Source organism: Gymnodraco acuticeps, unplaced genomic scaffold (assembly GCF_902827175.1).
Source record: "Gymnodraco acuticeps unplaced genomic scaffold, fGymAcu1.1, whole genome shotgun sequence".
Classification (NCBI taxonomy): domain Eukaryota; kingdom Metazoa; phylum Chordata; class Actinopteri; order Perciformes; family Bathydraconidae; genus Gymnodraco; species Gymnodraco acuticeps.
Genome location: NW_022989894.1, coordinates 2,850,994 through 2,867,627, shown reverse-complemented (window position 1 = coordinate 2,867,627; position 16,634 = coordinate 2,850,994). Strand labels below are relative to the sequence as shown.

The following is a 16,634-nucleotide window of genomic DNA, read 5'->3' as shown; positions in this document are numbered from 1 at the left end:
TCAGAATAATGAATGGTATCATATGATTAGATTATAATAGTTCAAACGTTATTGTTTAAATCACTTTTATATTTGATTGAGAACTTCTTATTTTAAAATAAAAGGATTAATTGGTTGATTACATTTTGTTTTCTTTATCACAATCTAAAAGTAACTAAGCTTTCAAATGAATGTAGTACTATAAGCAGCAGACATTTTAAATACTCGAGTAAATAACCCCAAAATGTGCTTCAATTAAGAAAATCACTTTATTAACATCCCCCACCAATGTTAATATAGTACATATATAATATAATCGTGTTAATCTCAGAATAAGAATGCAATGTTAAAATAAAGGCTTTTTATATATTTTAGAATTAATCATTTGGTTAGTGTCCTGCAGCTTATGTTGATCTGTGTGTGTTTCAGGTAATGTCTGTGTGTGTTTCAGGCTGATGCAACTCGACCCAGGTTTGTTTTTCTTCAGTCTGAGGTCTTGTTTGTACTGGTGTCAGGTTCACAGGAGATGTGTGTCCCTCCTCTAAAGTAGAAGATCCTCACAGGTCTGTTAAATTCTGCACCAGACCATAAACACACAGAGTTGCTTCTTCAATTTAGAGATCTTTGGAAGATCTGGATGTTGTAATGTCACAAACACAGTAAAATGTGGCAGTTTCAGATTTGTAATGTGAATTTATTTTCCCATCACAAACAGTTGTACAAAGATTACAATTGTTATTTGGTCTAGACACATTTTAATTGATATTATCAGAGGTACACAAATAGTTTTTCTAGCAGCTATTGTGTGAGATTAAGATCAAACCTTTTTATGGAAAATGTGACATTAAACCATGTTTGTGCATAGATGTGACGAAATGAATGGGTTCATGTTATACTCCTCATTAAAACAAGCTGAGCTAATCACATCTGAGGATGAAGTGGAAATGTGGTGCATGAATTACATCAGATCATACTCAATGTCCAGGGACATTTCCCTAATTTATGGCAGAATAACATAACCGAAATGAACAGACACTCGGCTGACAGATATATTTGTGGAAAGTTTTACATTTTAAACAACTCGCTAATTAAAATAGAGACACTTGCAAACACTTCCCATGACTAAAAATAAGTAAAAAGACTGAGTGGTTGGAGTAGCTGAATTTAGTTTTTGATAGACTTCAGAAATAATAAATAAGGTTTGATTTACAATATATTTACAAAAATCTATAAAAAGATTATCCTGATTAAGCTCTCGTGAGTCGTTTTTTTTATAGCCGTTTTCTCAAAATATGACATTTCAAGATGATGTTTGTCATCCATTGCTTTTTTTATTATTATTCAAAATCAATAGTTTTACACTTAGATATAGGTGATATTGTATTGCAGTACTGTAAAGAACAACAGAGTCAGCATTGTTTGGTCATATTTATTATTTAACATTTCATCTGAAGTTTTGATAGGAAGCTGAAGAAAAAGAGTTTCACTCACACATAATGTAGCTTGAGCAGCAAAAAACATACAATCAAACAAGTGGGAAACAGACATCAACAATATGCTATGTGCAGACATCCCAGCAGTACCGTACAGATCCATTATAAAACTACAATGTTTTTTCTTCTACCGCCACCAACTAACTAAATATTTCTCAAGTAAACTTTGTGGATGGCCGAATATTTTTATACTTTTAGTCTAAAGTCAACCAATCCTGGTAAAGAGGGGAATTTACAGGGACAAAACTGTTTTTTAGCTCTGTGCTAATCTCAAAGTTTTAAACAGAAATCTCTTCAAAAGATAAATATTCTTTAGCTGAAAATATGAGCCATGCAATAATTCACTGTAAAGACATACAGGGGTTATAGCACTAGGTAGCCAAAGTGATTTTCTTTAGTTTCTGACTCTAAATCAGAAGATCTCCCAACCACGGAGCTCGGGCCCCGACACATTCACCGCCTGCCATGTTTGTCTTCCTCAGTTCTCGTCTACGTGCAAACTTCCAAACTTCTCTCGTCCTCTGCCTCTACATCTCAATGGCTTGTAGGCTGTCCTCCCATCTTTTCTCTTTTCGATCTTAAAGAAAATCCTTAAAACTCACCAAAGGTCCTAACAGTAAACATGCTTCTATAATATATAAAACAAATATTTTCAGTAATCCCTGTCCCTCAGTGTTTCAAATGGAACATGCTAAAAACCCAGAAAGCCAATGTCAGGTAAACATAATCATTTACGTTAAAAGGAAAGGAATACTGAAAGACATTGGGCAAAGTGTATCTTATTATCATTTCAATCAAAGTTCCAAACTAACAAAAATGTAATTGATAGGTCATAGCAAGCAGATGCAGCTGGTGATTTTCATATTTAACAGTAAGAACATGCCCTTTTTTTTCCCCCGCTGAAGTTAATGATTTGATGTTGCCTGTATAGTCAAGTAGCATGCAGGAACACACAAACAGCAGTCTTTAAAGAAGAGTGGAGATCTCTGCAGATGCTTTAATCCTACAACAATGGGAGTGATGGTATGAGATTCGACTGGATTTTTTTTCCCAGTCTTTTTATCTTAGTTGGAGTGTTAAAGGTCCCATGACATGGCCATTTCTACTGATCATAATTCCATTGTTGAGGTATACTAGAATAGATTTACATTGTGCAATTTTCCAAACTCACATTGGTTTCTAATACAGTATCTCTGTATAGTATGTGTATTCACGCAAATCCGTGGAGCTGCAGCTGCCTGAGAAAAGATTGTGTGTGAGGAAGTCCGCGGATTGGTCTTAACGTAACGGCTCCGCGGATTGGTACTTTTGAACCAGTTGGTCCATTGGGTCGTCGTTACGTCACTTGGTTCCCGGAAGAAACAAATGGAAAAAGAAAAATCTCCAACGAGGCGTTCTGGGACAGGTCTTAGAGTTTTACTCGCTACAGGGTGTACTTTGAGGGTTTTTGACTCTGCAGACCGTTTACATGCATACAAGGCTTCATAACACACAAGGGGATGGGTAATAACCGGAAAAGCATGACATGGGACCTTTAATGCAGGAAAGGAAGTGAGTAAAAATCTCGAGTCAAGTCATTCGGGTCAGGTTTTCTTGGAGTGTTCACATCTAGGTAGTGCATGGTTTGGTTTGGGGTGGAGTGGTTGCATGCTGCAGTCCAGGGTGTGGGCGTGGCATGGCTAAAAGCTGCATCACTGCGGGTAAACAACAGTCAGCTGACAGTCTTATCAAAGGTAGCTTGGGACCAGCGTCATGGAAATTCTTAGCTGGTTCTTAACATGCTATAGTTTGGGGTGGAGTGTATCTGTTTTCAGATGAAGGTGGAGTCCATGGTGCTGGTGTCCTGCGCACTGCGGGCTCGGGCCTCAAAAAGCTGTTTTATCAAGGCCGACTTCTCCTGCTCCAGCTGTGTGATGCGCTCGCTCCTCTCCGTCACCTCCTGAGAAGATTCAAGATTCAAAGGTTTTAATGTCATATGCACATAAGTTAAAGTGTAGAAATGGCATGAAAATCTTCTGACCCGAGCTCCTCCAACAATGGAACATATATAATAAAATACAAAAATACAAATAAAAAATAGTGCAATAAGTCTATATGCACGTAAATTGAATGATATATACAAGAACAGAATGTAAAATTAAATATTGTACATTAAGATGAAATTAAATATATTATGGTGATAACTATTTAGATAAATAAGTAAATTGCAAGAGGACAAACAGATGAAGGTTTATCGAGGCACGGAGTTCAGAAAATGGATAAAGTTATTCACTGAAAACATCCACTGACTGGTAACTGTTAGTGACTTCTTCTATGTATTGGCAGTGTGCAGACTGGGTCTAACCTGTGTGAGGAGTCGGTTCTGATCCTTCAGTCTCAGGATGGCTTGTGGGGGAGCTGGAGCCGGGGGCTGCGGGTTAGCGGCGGTCTGAGCAGCGCTGGAGGGAAATGACTGCTGAGAAACAAAGAGGAATCAAAGAATAGCTTATAATTAACCTACTTGTTAAATATACTCAGCTTCCCATAATCATGTACAGATTGGAATTCCCCTGAACTATATTTTGTATTTGAGTATTTACTGACTTCAGCTTTGAGCCATACGAATTTCCCAATAGAAAGTGTTTTATACTTTTATTTATTTTTTAATATAATTGTTCTCCTCTACAGCCATGTTAGCAGCTCTGAGGCTATTCCTAGGCACAGCAGTTAGCATACTAACATGCTCACAGTGACAGTGTAAACATGCTGATGTCTGGCAGGTATGACGTTTACCTCCTTGGTGATATGATAGAAAATAATAGCTTTGTCCACACATATTCAAAACAGGGCTCTTGGTTTTAAAAGGTTACATTTAACCAGGTGATCTTCAAAATGAAGAAGTCCATCCATATGATCATTTATATTCACAATAGATGTAGATTGTGAGACATTAAGAACATTTAATTTAGCTAGATTTACAATAAATGCAAAAGATTAAATGGGGCAGTCAGCACTCACCATCCCAGAGCAGGAAATAAGGTCATTAAGGCAGCGGTTGACTTCTTGCAATTTGGGTATTAGGACATTCATGCGACTCTGATTAGCTTCTGTGAAGAAATCCTGTGAGGAGAGAACATAAAATACATTATGTAAATACAGCAGTGGTGGATACAAGTAGTTAAAGGTCATAAAAATGTCATTATAAAGTGGGATGATTATTTAACAAACCAATGACAAGCTTTGGTAAAGCAGCTTAATATAAACTAATAAGGAAATACTCTGAGGAAGAACATTATGTATTTTTTAAAACAATATATTAGAACTTAGAAGATATTATTTGCTACCAGTGCATATCAAAAACACTGAAGCACTCCGTTAAGAATAAATTACTTCCTTTCCTTATCCTCAAAAAATAAATGCCTTCATTTTGCATTCTTTATAACGGTCAGAAAAGTCTGATAGTTTTTAGGTTTAGAACAAAACAACCAAAACACTCAGTTCAACAGCTTTACATTTTTATTATACATATCCGTTTGATATATCCTCATATGCCAAGATATTTTCGACATTTGTCCTTCTATCTATATCAATACAACTAAAAATCATCAAACAACAAAACACAACAGGCCTCATCTCCAATACTTTATATCTGAGCTCTTTGGACCAGTGAGTGTGAACTGACCGTGCAGTGGGAGTTCTGGCCGACCTGCCTCTGCCTCTCGGTCACATTGTGGATTTGGCCCTGGTACCAGTCTCTGGCCCGCTCCACCACCTCCAGGCCCGCCAGCAGAGAGTCCTTCTCCTGCTCCAGCTCTTTCATTTGCTTCAACTGTGTGAGTTAAAGGTTAAAAGGAGGGGTAGGTTGTTGAAGAGTGAAAAAAGAGGGGCACAAAAGGGAAACATTTGATTGGAAATTGTCAAATAAAATAAAAACCTGAAGTAATTTTCTGTATAGACCTCACTGAGGCAGCAAACGTGTCATTGTAATCACTTAGAGAGATTGAAGGGGCCCTATTATGCTTTTGGGGGTTTTCCCTTTCCTGTAGTGCAGGGGTGCCCAATACGTCGATCGCAAAGGTACTGTGGGTAGATCGCATGGCATTGAAAAATCCATCCTTACTATGGCATTTGCCACTTGATTGACGTACAGGTAAGCCAGTCTGAGATCTCATCTTTTCTAACACGCAGCTCACCATGCATGCGCGGTCAACCGCGCCAGCTGCAAATCACCGGAGAGCTGATTACCTAGTTAGCCTTACAATTTATACAAATCACCGGAGAGCTGATTACCTAGTTAGCCTTACAATTTATACAATTCTACTAAAGAAAGGGTATAGAATTGACGTAATGACCAAAAATGTATTGAGTGGTATTGTGCCATACGGGTTCATGCAGTTATGCAAGGTACACCAACATAAGGTATACTCAGTATATATATAAATAAATATATATCCGATAGATAGATAGAATTACTAACAAAGAATTGCTAACAGAGCACTTATATACAAAAAAGGACTGGCTTATCTATAGCCAGTAGAGTAGCACTTGAAATGTTTGGCTCTAAGAAACCTGATGTACTTATATGATTCTGTTTTCTTCAAGGTTGTATCTTCCTGGTCGAATGTACTTATTGTAAGTCGCTTTGGATAAAAGCGTCAGCTAAATGCAATGTAATGTGTTTAGCATTTTTAATGTAGGTAGATCATTTTGACTTGGTCATTTTAAAAGTAGCTCCCAAGCTGAAAAAGTGTGGGCACCCCTGAGTGTAGTGTGTTATATAGGTTTTTGTGCATGTAAATGGTTTGCAAAGGCTTAAATCCCAGAATTTCTCAGCTAACCAATCAGAGCAAACTGGGCTCTGGTTTCAGACAGCGGGTGAAAAGAGGTGCTGCAGCACAGGCAGTATAAGAAAAATAAAGAGCTCTTTGAACATTAAAGCATGGAGACATGTCCCAGAAGAGTCACTAAATACAAATGTGAACCTGGAAATAATAGCGTAATAGGGCCCCTTTAAGATTAAATCTAATCATTGACGGCGGCCAGCCGTCTGCATTGGTACTCCAATCTTTTCACACAAGGGCATCTGCAGCCAACTCTTTTGTGCTGCCCGAGACAATAGTCAATCAATTGTGCCGGACTCTCTCCCATCCTGAACAATGTTTAGAGGAGCAATCACCCGGGTGTCATGGCAACCGCACAGCAACCTAAGAATGGGGTAAACAGCACTTCAACTATGGCCGCCCCAGTGTGTGAAAGAGAAAGAGATGTGTGTGTGTGTGTGTGTGTGTGTGTGTGTGTGTGTGTGTGTGTGTGTGTGTGTGTGTGTGTGTGCGTGCGTGTGTGTGTGTGTGTGTGTGTGTGTGTGTGTGTGTGTGTGTGTGCGTGTGTGTGTGTGTGTGTGTGTGTGTGTGTGAGGCTGCATTGAGTTGTGCTGACCAAGCTGTCCACACTGCCACAGTGCAGGCCTCATTGCTGGCATTCAGCCACCTGGTGTGTTATCTTTCTATCCACCCACAGGGGATCCCTGCATCCCCTGTGAAGCTCAGTAAATCCCCCCGATCATCGCTCATCAGTGCTGTTTAAAAAGGTTGCGCGAGAAACTTAAACAGAACAAAGGATTTCAGAGTCTGACATCAAATCCTGTGCTCTTTCCCAAAGAGCCTAAAGTGAGAGAACAAGAGAGGAAGGGGGGGTTTTAGGTATGAGAGGTCCGTCTAGAATTAAGCCTGACCCAGTGTCAGGCTTCATGAATACGCGGTAGGTCCACAGGCAGGAAAACCCACAGTTTATAAAAGAAAGAGAAAACACCCACAGAGAGGGAGCAGAGCAGCACATGGCTGAAAGGTTAGGGAAGAGTGTGTGCATGTATGTTTGTCATAGCTGAATGAACAGGCGTGAATACAGGACAACAACGCGCATACAATAACATGACGCCTGTTGCCCAAGCTGTTCGACTAAAAACACAAAGAACATAACTGCCTTTCAGACTGCATCTACAAAGCACCACGAAACCGTGTGTTCTGAACATCAATACAACAGCAGCTCAGAGGCAATATACAGTTCAAAAGTCCCTGAAACAAAGACAGTGTTACAGCCGGACGAACAACCCTGGATATATCCTAATACATCTGTCCAATATTCTTTTCGATCAGTTGGTCAACTGAAACAGTATCAAACCTAAATATATTCAAAATAGTGGTATTTCAAAGAGTGAAAAGCAGCACAAAAACATGACCATGATATATTAGTACTTTTTCTCTGTTAAACCAATCAACTAATTTCATCCACTCATCAACCCATTTCTGCATATCCTAAAACTGAAGCATTACAACACCCCGACAGGTTAACACTAATGAAAAGACCCAATGTCCTTGGAAATAGAAAATATTTCTTAATTGATATGCCAGTTATTCTTGAGATTAATTACTTAGTTGTTACTTTAGGATATATAAAAATCCATCAAATTCTAGCTTCTTTATAAAAAAGGACTGAAGATATTAAGTTTAAAATGATACAAAACAGAAAAAGTAGTAAAGCCTCACATTGCGAGACACTTCACAGTACATTATTGGTAGTTTTTCTTGAGACAACTTAAAACTTGATTGTCGATAAGATCCTGGCAATATGATAACTACTTAAGATGGACAACACCACAGAATGTTAGAGCCATAGAACAAGCCCTAAAGTCCCTAAAGTCCCTAAAGTCCCTAAAGTCCCTAAAACCAGTTCATCTATTTTTCCAATCATATTTCTCTCAACTCACAATTAACTGTCAAAACAACCTGGTGCATATCTAGCGGATGTTGAAATGTAATCATTACAAAACCACCACAAAGGCAAACTTTACTATCCTGCATCTCTTTTACCATCTCTGTCTTTCTTCCATCTGTCTCCTCCTCTCTCCCTACTCACCCAGAGGAAAAAGTGCAGGGCATTGCTGCTGTACAGGCCGCTGCCGAGGGGGATGAACACGGTGGTGTAGGCAGCCAACACGGCTGTCCAGGCTGGGTCGGGCCGGCCGAGCGAGTCCTCAACTTCCACCAGGCCCCTAGGCCCGACCCGGCTCACTACCATCAGGGCAGCAGGGGACCAAATCGGCCTGGGTGGGAGGGCCACAGGGAAGGGGGAGGAGGAGAGGGGCAGGGAGGGAGGGGGGGGTCGGTCAGTCTGCCTCTTCTGACATAGAGGCCGAGAAGGAAAGAGACGGAGACATAAACAGGGAAAGAAAGAGAGCTAGAACAGAGTGAGAAATGGTGGGGCAAAGGGGAGAGACGCAGAGTGAAGGGAGGCATGGGCTCCGACTGGAGGGTGGGAGGGGCAGAGTCAGGGGGAGGCAGTGAGCCGAGGGGTGGGAGGGGAATGTGGGGGCCAATAGAGAGGGAAGAGACTCTACCAGAAAACTTTTTCCTGGAATTTTCCGGCTTCTACTGTTTTCTTTTTCATGTAAATACAATATTTCCTGCCCTCCAGGCTCCATCACTATTATTTCCAATCACACCCTAAAACATTGTTTAGACCTGTCAGACCTCTGTCTCTCTGAACGTCCTTTGCTACTGATCCTCTATCCTTTACCACAGCAAAACAACTCAAATACTAACAGATACCAAAGAAAAATCATTCAAAATGTGTCATGTGTCACATCGACACAACACTTTGACTGAAGACTCAGTTCTTTCTAATACAGTGGAAAGAAATGATGTTCTCAATGAGCAGAGGAATAAAGCCATCCCACTGACTGTTAACACACTGATGTTATTTGTTTGTGCTCTCATGAGGGAAACATCTTTGTTGTGATATCATGTTGCTTGATAAACACTTAAAAGACTGTTTTGCACGCAGGAGTTTTTTGTGTTAGTGGAAGAGAGTATCAGTGAAAAACTGCATTATAAAATACAATGAATATTCTTTATTTATTAGTGCCTTTCGTATACATTTCAATGTTCAATTCATTTAATACAAGAAGTGTATTGGAATTCAACAAGAAGTCTTTTTGTAGTAAAGCGGAAAGACATTGTTATCTATCTATTGCAACATTTGACAGTGTTATTGCATATTTTCCTACATATTGTGTTGACCTAGCTGTAATGTAAACAAAAAGTGAAAGAAGAGTTTCCAAGCTGCAGTAACATCTGTTTTTTTTAGGTTTTTATATTTGCCTGGCCTGTGATTTTACCTCAAGACCAAAGGTTTTTAACTCAAATAAGTGGCATTGTAAGAGAAGCGGGTGCTTTACAGGTAAATAAATAGAAACTGGGTGGATCCACAGAAGACCCACGCATTACTAATGTGTTGACACATACCTGGTTTGCTGTTCAACCAGTTATTAATGGGAAAAACTGTGCGCATGTACAGCACTGACATTCAAATCTGATTCTAAGAGAAACATAGCTAAGGCTGAAGCCCAGGTGTGTGTGTGTGTGTGTGTGTGTGTGTGTGTGTGTGTGTGTGTGTGTGTGTGTGTGTGTGTGTGTGTGTGTGTGTGTGTGTGTGTGTGTGTGTGTGTGTGTGTGTGTGTGTGTGTGTGTGTGTGTGTGTGTGTGTGTGTGTACCAACCATTCCGTAATCCACTCCATTGGATATGGTATGCCTCCTCTGCTCATCCCGACCTCGCCCATGTCGCCTGGAGACGCCGGTAAATCCTGATGCTGATTCGCTCTGGGATCTTGGTAGACCTGAATTCCCAACACCTAGACAAATGAAAAACACACAGATTGAATCAATTGCGACACTGTGGTCTGGTATGCACTCAGCAGTTTGACTTGTAGTCTGCTGAACATAACATAGAAAAAAACTAAAATATGAAATGTACTTCCTAGAGGCAGTGCTTTAAAATAATTACACTGGGCTTGTAATGACATGCATGCAATTAAACAATTATGTCTGTTCTCTTATTCAGGGAAAAACTAAAATTGAATTATCATAAAAAGACCAATTGCCAGGTAATCAAGGTAAGTCTCAAAATTCTGACTCGGCAACAATTTGTGTTTATTGCACATTGTTTTAAGTCCATCAGCAACAGTAATCCATCCGTTTAAAATGTAAAAATAAGTGTATTGTAATGCATTGTATTTGATTCTTGGTGAATAATAAGTGCATTTCAAATCAGTTCCTGGTGATTAAAGGTGACATTTAATCTCCTTGGGCAAAAAACCTCCATGCCTGCAGGCAGACAGTAAAGAAGAACATCTTAAGTATAACAGATAAATCATTTATTAAGACACAGCCATGCGTTCCAGCTGCCAGTGTGCACCACAGGAGGGAGCTGTACTATCAATCATGGTCCCTTCTTTGATTACCTTACTAGGATGAGTTCAGTGGAGTAGAAGGAAATATGTGAAGTATCTGAGTTCAAACAAACTTCAGAGAAAAAATCTCAGGAGATTTAACACAAGACTAATCCTTGAATTAATTAAACATAAACATTTCAACAATTAGGGGTAGGGCTTCCTAAAAAGGCTAGTATGATTTTTTTTAATCAAGAGAGCCCACTGAGTGATTTTGAATTTTTGAAGACTAAGACGCATGTCCACTTTAAAGTAAAAAAAGGTATTTAGATTTGCGCTTCTAAGCTTACTTTTACCTATGTTGTGCTTTGGGAAAAAATGACAAGCAAATGCTATCTGCCAAAAAAGAACATGTGATATGATTGAAAGCTATTTAAGGTCCTTATGTTGAGATTGTTTAGTAAACTGCCAAACTCAAGGACGATTGTTAAAACTCAACTCAGTTGTTATAAAGATAAAAAGAAAATATGTCTCTCTCTGTTGGTTTTCCTACTACTCTCATTCAATCTCTGCTGCTGTGTGTTTGTACCTTTTCAATGTGGTTTAAAAAACATGTTTGATGAAGAGTTGTGAATTGTGTGTGACCTTGGCAAAGCATCTCAGTGGTATTTTTTCAGTGGTATTTCCCACATATTAACTGAGGTATTTTATCAGATTTTAACTATTGAGTGAACACCACTGCTGCATTACAGAACCACAAAAAAAGTGATGAGAGTGGCAGGACTTTGTGGTGATGTCCAGGGTGTTGGGGAGGATTTCACCACTGCAGTGATTCAGTGAGCCATGGCCTGTCTGCTGTAATCTGTCCTAATCCAGCAGGGTTTGGCTGCATGAGAGAGATTAGAGCATGGACATTACCCAACAAAAGTAAGGGGACATAATATATTTGGACAGCACTTTTTACATTCAGACAAAAAGGGAAATAAATAATTTGCTGCAGGGATTTTCTACAATACAGCCACAAAAGCAACTGATGTTCAACTGTAAAAAGCATAACATTTGATATTTCTAAATGACAATAATAGCATTATACAGGCCTGATACACATGTAAAAATGAGGATTTAGAAGTAAGTGACAAGGTTTAACAGTATTGCCACAGTGAAATGGGAGAAATTAATTAATTAATGTGGTAGACGAACAAATTGTCAAATATATATGTTTTAGCATTAAGATTTACTTTTTATATTTGAACTGAAATAAGACAAACTACACAAAGTTATGTGATCTATTGGCCATGCAGTGTATATTTGTGTAATATTTCTCCATCTGAACGAAAACACTCACTTACTTATGAGTGTAATGCAAGTGTTGGAAGCTGTGAAAGCCCTGAGGGACGAGGAATGTGCAAGTGTCACTCTTATAGCTCCGGACAGGTCTGGCTATAGAGGGATCATGCGAACTCGGACAGACGTGGCGTGTGTGGTGTGTGTGTGTGTGTGTGTGTGTGTGTGTGTGTGTGTGTGTGTGTGTGTGTGTGTGTGTGTGTGTGTGTGTGTGTGTGTGTGTGTGTGTGTGTGTGTGTGTGTGGTCTAGCATTACTATACTTGTGGGGACCTAAATCTGTTTACATAGTCACGTGTGGGGACTGGCCTCCCTTATGGGGACAAATTGGAGGTCCCCATGAGGGGAATCATTAATTTTAGGGTGAAGACTTGGTTAGGTTTAGGATTAGGGTAAGGTTAAGGGTAAGGGTTAGGGTTAGGCATGTGTTGGTTATGGTTAAGGTTAGGATAAGTCTCCAGGAAATGCATGTAAGTCAATGTAATGTCCCCTGAAGTGATGTATGGTATGTGTGTGTGTGTGTGTGTGTGTGTGTGTGTGTGTGTGTGTGTGTGTGTGTGTGTGTGTGTGTGTGTGTGTGTGTGTGTGTGTGTGTGTGTGTGTGTGTGTGTGTGTGTGTGTGTGTGAGAGTAAGAGAGAAATGTGAAATAGCTCTCCCTATGAATGTGAGATAAAGAAGAATGAAAGTGAGTTTGTATGAGAGCGAGAGATAATGAGCAGGCAAACTGGGAATTTACTCAGCAGCACATCATCCAACGTCCAACCTACATCTTACTCACCAAAGAGAACTGAACAAATGCACGTGCATACATCTGACCATTTTCCTTTCCAGAGTCAGCCAGGTCGTGGCAGGAATAACTCTGCCTTCTCTACAAGGCAAACCCTCAAGATAGATACATTCTGCAGGAATTTCTGACACGACCTCTGACCTGACCTAGGGTTAACAACCGCAATTATTCAACTAACCAGCAGTCACTTAACCAGGGCCTGTTTGAGCTGTGACATAACACTGATATACCTGAGAAGAGTGTTGTCAAAAACCAACAATAACTGTTGTTGACCCCCCATTAAGGATTTAGAAAAATACTGCCTTTTAAAGTTAAAATGTTTACATGTCTAAGGCTCCCTCTGGATGACATTTGCTGACATGCAAATGAATGCACACTGCAAATGTTGTGCACTTGTATGCACTACATGGATCAGTGCGTCCAATTGAATTAGAATATGAAATTGAAGCTGGAAGACGACATATCAACCAAGCTATGCACATAATCAGGTGGCTTGTTCATGTGAATTCATTTTCAAGTGTATTTTGCTCTGTGTTCTGGCGTGTGTTCGAGGACACATATACTCTATCTAAGATCTAATCATCCTCATGCACGTTTTTAGGGGTCCAGATAAGAATTTGTCTTTGTTTGAAGTCAGCAGCTAATTGAAACTAAGGCACAAGTTGAATTTCTTTTAAATTTGTTGACAACTTGGATGGGAGTGAAATGCAGATACAACTGCAGGTTGTAACTGTTTTCTTTTTTATATAATTATAATTGAATATGTTTGACTTTTGTACAGTTATTAAGACAAAACAAGCCATTAAAGACATCATCTTGTGCTTTTATGGAAACCACTTTAGAAGGAAATGACCCATATTTTTTTTTTTTAAATAAACACTGCAGCATTAGTTGAGCAACAAATGTATCAAATCTTTGTGGTATAGTATACCACAACGTATAATAGGCCTATATAGATACAACTGCATGACATGATCAACCTCTGTTAGAGCTGTTGATTCTTGGCATACGAGATCAGAGCTCAATTGCATTTTGTATTACGAGTGTGTTGATGTTATTGATTTTAACACAACAGGTTAATTAGTTATTGACATGAGTCCTAAATGAACCCAGTGCACTGTCCCCAAACCCCCTCACACACAGACAACATTTATAACGATTCACTTTCATGGTACCACTTACTTGATCCTTGTAGCTGCGGCGACTCCAGAGCGAGAGACTCAATGGACCTGACCCGGCTCTGCTGCGGCTGTGTGGGTTTGGGGGCATGGCCCGGTTCGGCCCGGTAACCCCCGGCCGCCGGAGCCCCTGGGTTCTGCTCCAAACCCCGCACGGGCCTCTCAAAGACCGCTGGGTACCGCACCGGTCCACACGCCGGGTACCCGGGCGCTTCCTCCAGCCTGGCCCGGCTCTGCAGGGAGGAGGTCCGGTGCTGCAGGGTGTTGGTCACGTTGCTCGGCCCCAGCGGACGGACCTTGTTCTCCACCCGAGTCCCCACGCTGCATGTGGACAGCGGGGCGGGCTTCTGCTGCGGAGCCTGCTGTGGGTGCACGGCGGCGTGGGCCTTGAAGTGGGCGCTGTGCTCCGGGTTGAGCATGGAGTAGCGCAGCCCCGCGACGAACCGCTCAAAGGTGAGGCAGCCATGCGGTGGGGTGACCCTCCGGAGGCAGCTCAGCACCCCGCCGGGCAGGTCCCGGGTGTCTGCCCCCTGCCAGCGGGTCTCTATCTCTGAAATGTGGACATAGCCTCTGCCACTATCATCCAAAATGTCAAACAGGGTCCTCAGGCTGTGCAGGAAGGCTTTGGGCAGGCCATCTGTTGAATAGTCCGACTCTTTAGGGTGCACTTTGGCGGCTCTAAAGCCCTCCGTGTTGCCTTGATACACTTCTTTTCTTGGTCCAGCTCGGCCGTAAATCGCCGAGGTCCCGTTCAGTTTGCAGCCCTGATCGGTCACTATCAGAGCCATGAATGAGCTGATAATGCGCGCCGACTAATCAATCAAAAACACACAAGTTCGCTAACTTTGTATAAACACGCAGCACAGAGCCCAGAACAATACAATAAATATAAGCCTACTGAGCAGGAAAATACATATCCTAATAAAGCTTTTTAGGCTGAAAATGTCCTACAATTCACTGTTCTGGTCGTCCACCTTCCAGTCAAAACTCCGCTGGTCTGATCCATACTTTCCTTTTTCTACCCAGGACCGCCCTTCAAACGGTTGTGTGAGAGCGTCCCAGGACAACCGATTGGTCGCGGTGTGCACGAGCTCAGCGCTCATTGGTTCAGGCTTGAGGTAGGCTCCAGTTTGAGTTGTGCTTTTGTTATTACTAATGCTGAGACGTTATTCATAAAGCCTGCATATGATCACCACCCCCTACACATAATCACAAAGAGCTGGATATCACCTTACAGCCCACACACACACCAGTAATGAGGAGCAGAGCCCCTTTGTTTCATCATGAAATCACTTGAAACTTTGTGTGGAATTGAATGTCATTTCAATGGTTAAGTTAATCCATTTAGCCTATGTTGATTATATGTTTATAAAATCCCTGTAAAGTTAAACACGCTAATGATTTGATGGCTGATATCTGACTGTCACAGTAAACCTTGTAATATAATTTGCTGTAATGTTGTCAAATGTCTTTACCCATAAAGGTCCCAAAGAATCCTTCAATGTGGATTTTTTCGTAAATTAGTTTAAAAGTAAAGCTTTACATTTGGAGATAAACAGCTACCACTGACAGAATGGCTATACAATTGTCACCTGAAAAATAACTAAAGCTGTCAGAAAAATGAAGGGTTTAAAGCACAACATGTATACCTTTATGATGAAGTATAAAGTTACATAACATCTTCTTGTTATGTAGCTTAATTACATGTTTTGTTTTATTCCTACCATACCCTATTTTACCCCTTTTTATTTCCATTACCTTGGCTCTCTAATACAAATGTTTGAATTTGTGTTTACATTTCAGTTTTAGGGGGATTTGTAACAGGTTCAATTGTAAGCATAAAACTGTTGATTGATGTTGTTACACTCAAAAACAACAGCCCAAACCCCCCAAATGGGTTTACAATGACAATGTAATGTCATGTAATGCTATCTTAATGAAGTGTTAATGTATGTTTCTTCCCCCCTTTTCCCCTGCATCTTGGCAGATTTGAGATTATGTAACGGGATGTATTACCAGTCAGGCTGGAATAGCTGAAATCACTGTGCTCCACATCCAAGCACACAACACAAATCCAAGTTTCACACAAAACACATGGCAAACATCTCTGTGTTCAGGTTAACTTCTTCTGTTTTCTCTTCGTTTAGTGGTGAGTCACACATGTCTGTGCACAGACCCATGTTTGTCTCTGACCTGCCCAGACTTGAGCTCTCTTCTTGTCGTCATCTGTGAAATCTTCAGCAGTGATTAATGTCAAGGTACTGCACTTTCACAAAAGACTTCCTGTAATTGACCAACCTGTTGTACCAGGTATCGAATCACACATTGTTCCATACTTTGATTTCAGTGTACTTTTTTTTTAATTAGAAAAGGGGTTGAACGAGAGGACACAATCAATAAATCCCCAATTGCTGCTCCCCCTCCCTATGAAGGTCAATCACACACCAGTTGTTCTTGTTAACACATAAATGTGTTGGATTGATCATGACCTAGGGCAAGAGAGAAATCTAATACCCAATAATAGTGCTTCAGAGTATAGATTTTGATTTCTTTTTCACTGTGGGGCTGGAATTAAAATGCTTTAATCAGTGTTTGTTTTGGGGCGTTTTTGCTGGTTGTTATATAACCAGAGTCAGACAGAAAGAGAAAGA

General features: G+C 40.5%; 1 protein-coding gene across 2 annotated transcripts; it reads right to left on the bottom strand.

Moving 5' to 3' along the window:
- Nucleotides 1-1,394: 1,394 nt before the first annotated feature.
- Nucleotides 1,395-14,990, bottom strand: sapcd2 (suppressor APC domain containing 2). Of its 2 annotated transcripts, none has more exons than XM_034205266.1 (6): nucleotides 13,988-14,990; nucleotides 10,005-10,138; nucleotides 5,134-5,280; nucleotides 4,470-4,571; nucleotides 3,817-3,927; nucleotides 1,395-3,411 (listed from the first exon to the last, which is right to left on the bottom strand). In XM_034205266.1, exons 1-6 carry the CDS (start codon nucleotides 14,769-14,771, stop codon nucleotides 3,283-3,285), a joined length of 1,407 nt encoding a protein of 468 aa, XP_034061157.1. In that variant the 5' UTR covers nucleotides 14,772-14,990; the 3' UTR covers nucleotides 1,395-3,282. The 2 variants fall into 2 exon arrangements, with proteins under 2 accessions (XP_034061157.1, XP_034061166.1); XM_034205275.1 differs by having other exon boundaries at nucleotides 3,817-3,924.
- Between the last annotated feature and the right edge of the window lie 1,644 nt (nucleotides 14,991-16,634).